The sequence below is a fragment of the Uranotaenia lowii genome, chromosome 2, assembly GCF_029784155.1.
Source record: "Uranotaenia lowii strain MFRU-FL chromosome 2, ASM2978415v1, whole genome shotgun sequence".
Lineage (NCBI taxonomy): Eukaryota > Metazoa > Arthropoda > Insecta > Diptera > Culicidae > Uranotaenia > Uranotaenia lowii.
The window spans coordinates 79,175,229-79,183,802 of NC_073692.1; the positions used below are offsets into that span (position 1 = coordinate 79,175,229).

Below are 8,574 nucleotides of genomic sequence, written 5' to 3' on the forward strand. Positions count from 1 at the left end.
ACATGATAACGCATAATTGAAAATTACTGAAAATCGTCACAAATTGACGAAAAATGTCTCTAAGGGTTTATTTTAAAAGTAAGAAATAAAAAGAAAATCGAAAAAAACATCGAAGTGTTCAGGTGCGTTGCTGCTAATCGTAAATAATCGGCCTGTATTTGAATAACATTCTTTCAATTCTTGCCATTTTCATGAATTTCATGAGTATTTTTTTTCCTCATGAAATCTTAATACGGTAAAAATTTAAGGAAGAAAAGATAGTTCTGTCGTGTAATCCGAAAATGAACTTACAAAATTTCAGTAGAACTTATGCTCAAATACGAAATTTTCCTAGAAAAGGGCCGAATATGTCCGGTGACAAAGCATAATTTTCGAATCTCTTTTTATCATATTGAAGGTAAATTGATATGTATATACCGTAAAACGGAGTAACTTTAATCACAGGGGTAACTTTGACCAACAATAAATTTTTCCACATTATCATCAATAACTCAGTCTATCGTTTGAATTTTTGAAAACTGTTTTCTACGTTATAAAGCCTATTAATAAGAGATGCACCGAATAGTGGTATTCGGCGAACGGCCGAATACCGAATATTGATCTTTTCAACTATTCGGCCAAACTACTTTCTACTTTCTACTTCTATTTCTAATAGAAATCTTCTATTTCTGCCATCTTAATGCCCCTCATGTTTAAAGTCAATTATTCCCAACAAGATGTTCGAGTTCTTTTTTAAGTAGAGGTCTCTATGATTTTCAAAATATCACCATTAGCTGAAAGGACATTGCTTCTAGAACGTTTAACAAAAAAGAATGGGTTTCAGTGAAATGTGGGACATAACATGTCAAAACAGATGCCAAGCTATCTGAAATTGCTTTTTTTTATATCGATTAAGATGAATGTCTAATTTTTGCTAGATGTCATCAAAATAGTTTCCAGAAAGAACGATGATCTTTAACCTTCAGCATACAATACTTTTTACGACACGTATCCACACGGCCGGGTCTAAACGATTTTTTGAAAACCTTGTAAAAAATAAAAAATCTGAACAGAAACTATGCACTATTCTCAAACATACAAGAGGAAAGAGAAATAAAACTACTTCAAATTTAAAGTTTTCATCGAATTACTACAGCAGTGTTTAAATCGTATCTAACAAATGAATTAATTCTAAAAAAAATTCAACGAGACATTAAATTTTTTATTTGGTGTAGCAAAAAATCTAAATAAATCCGGGTACAATCCAGAAAGTTTTTAAAAAAATGTGGCCATCCCGGTCAGATTTAATTTTTCCCGAATTCTCTATTTGGTTTATGGGCAAGCCTGGATATATCAAGCAAATTTAGTATGAACGATAATCAAAGTATAAAGCTATATACAGTGAAAAATGCACGGATACATCTTTAATGTTTTACTGAAACCTTAAGTTTTTGATGATTTTAAAGCTTTTTCAACATTACTTTTGGATATTTTATAAATTATCCAGCATTATTTAAAAAGTTTTACAATCTATTTTTGTATAAATTTTAAAAAAAATAAATATTCGGCTTATTCGGCCGAATATCTAGCTCAACTATTCGGTGAGCCGAATATTCGGCTTAACGGTTTTTTGGCGGTATTCGGCGCCGAATATTCAGCCGGCGAATATTCGGTACATCTCTACTTTTAATTGAGTATCAAATAAGCAAACTTTGGTTTGTATTTGAATTTTTTTTCTGTCGAAAAAATGTAATTTCATAATCTTAAAATATTATTTCCAAAGCTCGCAAACAAACAGCTCTCCTGATGATACCAAAAAGCATTTTGAAGCAAACGGGTTGTTGGATGTGAAAGAACAACTCGGTCTCGAATTTTGAATACGGCGAATACGCCAACGTCACGGTTTCGAGTAAAACTCGTTCAAAATTTGACAGCTCCATAAACTCCCAGCTAAAATTTTATTTTGTTTTCTTTATTTCTCAAAAACGAAATAGTCTTCGGTTAACGTTGTACACTCAAAATGTAGGTCTCCGAACTTATCCATTTGTCTACATTTGGCGCATTCGTCCTATTCAAAATTCACTACCGAACTTTTTTTATTTGTATATGTATAGTTATAGTGCTATTTTTATAGTCATTTCATGATAAATTTTTGATATTTTAAAAATAAGGACATTTTCCAAGAAAAAGTCCGTATTGGACAAATGGATAGGAATTCTGTAAAATGGTTAACTTTGAAGAAAAAATGAAAATGGAATTAATGAGAGGGCCTAGGGGAATGTGTGATGAAAATATTTCATTTGTATTTTGAAGCTAAAACTATTTAGCAATTGTTATAAATTTTGCCCCTAAATGTATGCAGCATCATAATTCTTTTTTAGATTATTAATGTTTAAAAAAGAAAAATAGCCAGGTAAAAATGATAAACTAGCATTTGTAAATATTTATGAAGGGGTTTTGTATATTTTATGATCAAGAAAACTCGTTAAAATGGTCAAAATAGAGACTGATCATTGTAACCCCAATACATAAAATCCTGAACAAAGACGAAATTAATTTTATAATCAAATTTAAAATAGTCTTATAATTTTCTGAAACCGTGTTTTACGTTTATAGGAATCCAGTACTGGTATTAAAAATATAAACAAGCCACACTCCTCTTAACAGAAAAAATAATCGAAAAATATTGAAAAAGAGTGATCAATCTTACCCCGGATTATGGTAGTTGAAAAAAAAAGCAATCGTCCATAATAGGAAAAAGTTTTTGCGCAAATTGTCATGGATTTTTCTGAAAAGACAGTGATCAATTTAAACCTTGAATGTGTTAGATTTATAATGTTTTATTCTTGCACTACTAATTTCAGTAACTCTACTGTACACTAGAGTTCTGCTGCACTAGAGCTTTGCTCTGCGACGTAGTTCCACCTCCCCGTGGTGCAGAGTGGAAACGTGTCTGCAAGTCCGGCGTATTGCAGATGTACGGCCAAGAGAACTACACCAAACCCACTAGAGGCCGTCGACGGGTCCCGCCAAACCCGCGCGGAAGAAGTGGTGCACCCGGGTACTTAGGTACCGATACTTGGGTGTGAGCGTGATGGTCCAACACGCTTTCGGGGGGTCATGACCCTGATATGCGGATGCGACCGGAGGGAGAGCGATCGCCAACTTGTTTTGCGCTTCGGTGGGTATAGACCCGTCTCGCAAAATGAGTAGATGCGCAAAGTGGTGGCCAATGGAGGGCCGATCACTTAGGGACGTGTTTACACGTCAGTGTCCGAGAGGCACATTCTGCCGGAGGTGTCAGGGTTCGACACGCGTTTCGGGAATTGTTGCACCCGAACCGCGAGTGTGACCTGATGAGGGCGTTCTATAGCTCGATCTGCGCTTCGGGTGGTCAAGCGCCCGACTTGAAGATCGGGTAGTTGCGCTGAGTGGTGACTTAAGTCAACACTATTTGTGAGTTCGGAGGAGTCTGAGTCCTACACGTGGCCTAGGGGGCTTACCCCCCCTACCCGCGTGTTTGAACAGAGAAAGTGCCGTCGACAACTCGCTTTGTGTTTCTGGATCTTGGACTGGATTCACAAAGTTAGTAGTTGCGCTACGTGGGGACCTCATTCACACGATGAGATGTCGGGTCCTAACTCGTCAGAGGAGGGGTCGCGCATCGAGTTGTGTTAGAATGAGGCTATGCTGACAGAGGGTTCGGAAACGAGTATTGCCTTGGAGCGCACTAGCGCGAAATGACCTCCCACTATTGAAGCAAAGTGTGTCAAACAGTTCGAGGTGGGAACAAAGGTCAGTGGCCCCAGGTGGACTTTATGGCGTAGGGGGTACAGTGTTCCTTAGCATTGTATCATGAGTCGTCCAATTGCACCCATGGACCCAGAGTAGCAAACTGGGGGGACGCGGTGGCTCGCCGTGCCTTGGAATGCAATCCGTAAAATGGATTTACCACCTGGGTTAACAACTAATAAAAAAAAAAGTAAGTACATCTCGTATGATGTTCGCGAATCTTCAGGACGGTTTAATCCCTTGATTCTTTAAACAGTAATTTCTATATAGGGGAGAATGAGGATACTTCATCCCTGGGGATACTTGATTCCTTAGCTATATCTCCAAACTGGAATGTCGTACAAAGATCAAATGTTCTAGAAAAATGTGCCAAATGGAACAAAACAGCAATGGTTGAAGCTCAAAAAATTTTAACAAAATAAGTTTTTGGGTTATTGAACTTTGTTTGAAAAATTTCAAAAAATGTGACTTGAAGATCTTTTTCTATCATTTTAAAATGTTCCTAACATAGAAATATTATAACAAAAATATTTGTTCCAATACATCAATCTTTCGAGTGTAAAATGAACTTCAAAATACAATATTTTCAAAGCGATGGAAAACTCCCAACTTTTTTCAGAAAAAGTTTTCTAAAATGTTGATTTTGGGTACAATTGATCCCTAATATATGGGTACAAATGATCCCGGTATATTCTTCTTCTCAATGGATCGTGGTCATTGCTAATTACGAGATTACTAATATTTATCCAATAGCTAATATTTATCCATCAATTATCTAATGAAAAGGGCTGAAATAATTGATTTTCTCTAGTTTATAAAAAATTGCGCCCGTAAGTATGCAATGTCATAAGGGTTGAGAATAAACTATAGAATTTTTTTTCTGACAATAATATATTGTGAAATGAGAACAAACGTAACCAAAATAGTCAAATAACATTACATTTTGGGGTTTTGTTTGATTTTTTCCATGGATTAGGGCTTCCTGAATAAAGGATCAAGTCTCCCTTAACTTCAAAAATATCGCATTTTTTTACTCCCACGAAAAGGCTTCTTGTTCATCAACGGGTTCAAGTATCGTTCTAATTCTAGGAGCATAAAAACTTGAAGTTATACCCTGTCAGAAAATGCAAAAGAGTGCGAGTTGCTAAATTTTTTCAAAAAGATATGGAGAAAATAAGAAAAAGGGGATCAAGTATCCCCACTCTCCCCTACAGTTAAAAAAAAGAACATTGAAGGTTGTTATTTATCCCAGAAAAATCCAAATATTCATTTGATTGAAACGTCTAGACAAGATAATACGATTTGAATCGTTCACCTGAATCTAGTCCGATACCTCAACAATATGTTCGTACTTGCACTAAAGCAAACTAAACTTAATGAACCGTGCCATGTAATGATCAGATTTGTTTGAAATGTTTTTGTTTTCTTCAGTTTTGTCGGACACTCCGAATGGTTATTGCGCTTATTTCACTTACAAAATCGTGCCCTCGCCGTTTGACGATTTGATGCCCTTTCGAAGAAATGTTCTACGGAACTAAAATCAACATCACGAATAGAATATCATTTCCAATTTAAAACGAGCAAAATGCACAAGTCCGCTACCGAAATATTGCGCCAAGAATAAAATTTGCATTGACAACATCTTCAAGACGGAGAAATTAGTAAAATTTTGTTTTTTTTTAATTGGTGCCTAATAACCAATAACATTAATTATCTTTCTATCAAAAACAAACTTTTGAATAAGGTTTTAACTAAATATTTTAATGGAAATATAGGGGAGAGTGGGGATACTTGATCCCCTTTTCTTATTTTCACCATATCTTTTTGGAAAAATTTAGCAACTCGCAATCTTTGACATTTTCTGACAGCTTGTAACTTCAAGTTTCTATGCTCCAAAACTTAGAACGATACTTGAACCCTTAGATGAACTAGAAGCATTTTCGTGGGAGTAAAAAAATTGCGATTTTTCTGAAGTTAGGGGAGACTTGATCCCCTATTGAAGGAGACTTGATCTTTTATTCAGGAAGCCCTAATCCTTGTTTAAAAATCAAACAAAACCTCAAGATAGAGTGTCGATTGACTATTTTGGTCAAGTTTGTTCTCATTTCACAATTTATAGCAGACATAAGAAGAAAATTCTTCAACTTTGTCTCAACGCTAATAACATTGCATACTTAAAGGCGCTATTTTTTATAATTAAGAGAAAATTAATTATTTTTGCTCTTTTCTTCAGACAAATGTTTGATAAATATTAGTTTTTGGATAATTATTAGTAATTTCGTAATCAGCAATCATAACGATCAATTCAGAAGAAGAATATGCCATTTGGAAGGGGGATCAATTGTACCCAACTCTAGGGGATCAATTGTACCCATAATCAACATTTTAGAAAACTTTTTCTTGAAAAAGTTGAGAGTTTTCCATTACTTTGAAAATATGGCATTATGAAGTTCATTTTACGCTCGAACGATTGATACATTGGAACAAATATTTTTTTCATAATTTTCCCACGTAAGGAACATTTTAAAATGATGAAAAAAGATCTTCAAGTTACATTTTGTGAAATTTTTCAAACAAAGTTCAATTACTCAAACAATTATTTTGTTAAAAAATTTTTGACTACAAGCATTGTTATTTTGCTCATTTTGGCACATTTTTCTAGAACATTCGATCTTTGTAAGACATTCCAGTTTCGAGATATAGCTAAGGAATCAAGTATCCCCAGGGATCAAGTATCCTCATTCTCCCCTATAATTTGTCAGAATTTTGTATTAAATATGAACTCTTCTAAAATAGATAGACACCTTGTTTAACACATTAATCAGAATCCAAGGTATCTTTTATTCAAATGATTCTGATACCGATTCAAGACCCAAAACATAGAATGCAAAATTTAATTCAAAAATACAAAATTTAGAATGCAAAATTTTGAGGGTTAAAATTTTTGGTCAAAAATTTAAATTTCTCAAACTTTCCAAAAGGATTACTTAAAAAAGTAATCTGTTTCGAATCTAACAATCCAAAATCTATGTACCGTCTAAGGATGGACTGGCCACATGCTCACAGCTCACATAAATTCATCACACTTACCAAAAATGCAGATTCCATGCAACCGACACTGAAGGAATTTGATTTCTTTCCGTGGTTTGCCGTGTTGTCTCTGCGTGAAGATACCTAAATATTTTCCTTTCCATCCCCGCTCAAAGCGCAAGAATGGAAGGTAAACCACAGAAGAGCTCGAAAGTCACCGAAGGTAAATGCTCTGATTAACACGAGATTTGCAGGTCCTCTTGAATGGTCTTTTCAACCCTTAAAAGTATACATAATTTAATCATAACAATTTTATTTTAAATACAGTAACTTACAAATGTTTTAGGCTTTGAAACAAATACAAATATCTATCCTAATGTTTTCTTTTCCTAATTCCAGCCATTATCAACGGCACGACGAAACGGTTAAAAAGTACAAATGTGAACACTGTGACTTTGCCACCCGGATATCCGGTCATCTGAAGCGGCACCTGCTGGTCCATAGTGGTAAAAAACCATACTGGTGTCCGCACTGTGACTACGTTTGTAACAATATCGTACGTTCATGAATCCTTGTTAAGAAACGGATGTGTAGTAATTTTTTACATTTATTTGTTACAGGAAAATCTTCGCAAGCACGTGATCTCTACCTCTAAACATAAAGGGAAATTCCTGTATGAATGTCAGCTCTGCCGACAGGACCACTGCCCGGAGGAATCCGTTTTCAAGGTTAATTTTTGGAAGGATTTTAAAAATCATCTCATTGGAAAGCACAAACTTTCCCCGGAAGATGCTGCTCAAGTGGCTCGGATTTAAAAATAGTTTTTAAAGATAAGGCGTCTTTTCCGTTTTTTTAATAATAACAATCAGCACTCCAAGCGGTAGTTAAAAATACTAATTCTACTCTAGCGAACGGTTGAAGAACTAGTTTCAGCTTTTCATTCTAAAGCTTTTACATGTAAAGCTTATCGTAGCATCCGAACGCCATCTGAGCCTCATATAAACATGTTCCACATCCTGGAAACGAACCTTGAATGGTGTTCCCAAGGGCAAAAGCTCATGCTGTAAGTTTTCGCAAGGTTCCATTTTCTGTTTGTTCCTACACGTTTAACATATAATATATGCAATTGAAGTTACGGACACCAAAAATTGATTGAACTTATACAAATCTGAAATTGATCAATTTTCTGAAAAAGTTAATTTGTACCTTTATTAACCGATTATTCCAAACATATGTATTTGTATAAATCGAATTTGTAAATAAATCCATCAACCTTTGAAATAAACATCCAAATATCACATCTCAACTTTAAATATGATTTCAAAAAAAGAAAACAACACGAAATAAAATTATTTGATTGGGATTCATTGAGCAACTGAAAAATTACCCTCTTCCTTTTCAAAATAAAATCCTAATTTAAAGCACAATCGTTCATTCAAAGTATGAACTGATTTTTTTGGATTTCATTCATGTTATAGTAACAAAATATCCTCACAGCATCCTATAACCACAAATTGTCATCGAATGTACGAACAAATGTTGCATCTTTTAAAAAACTACCATTCACATGACTAAATCTTCTAAAAATCACTCAAAAAAATACTATTTTTGACCCTTTCCAACTTGAAAGAGTTTTTGTCTGCTAAAGTATCCATTCTGCGGACCTATAAGATGCTTCAAGCAAATTGTGAATCATCCTTGAATGCTTCCGTTGAGACATAAAAAATTTCTCTTTTACATACTATCTATTTGATTCTTGTAAGCTTTGAAATA

At 34.6% G+C, this 8,574-nt stretch overlaps 1 protein-coding gene across 2 annotated transcripts in view; it reads left to right on the forward strand.

Annotated features, from left to right (window-relative positions):
• Positions 1 to 8,081, forward strand: part of LOC129748498 (uncharacterized) — a 279,431-nt gene extending 271,350 nt beyond the window's left edge. For both annotated transcript variants that reach the window (XM_055743148.1, XM_055743150.1), the window contains 2 exons: positions 7,201 to 7,357; positions 7,422 to 8,081. In XM_055743148.1, coding sequence (XP_055599123.1) covers positions 7,201 to 7,357; positions 7,422 to 7,616 — 352 coding nt within the window. In that variant the 3' untranslated portion in view covers positions 7,617 to 8,081. The remainder of the gene's footprint in view (positions 1 to 7,200; positions 7,358 to 7,421) is intronic.
• Positions 8,082 to 8,574: the final 493 nt, after the last annotated feature.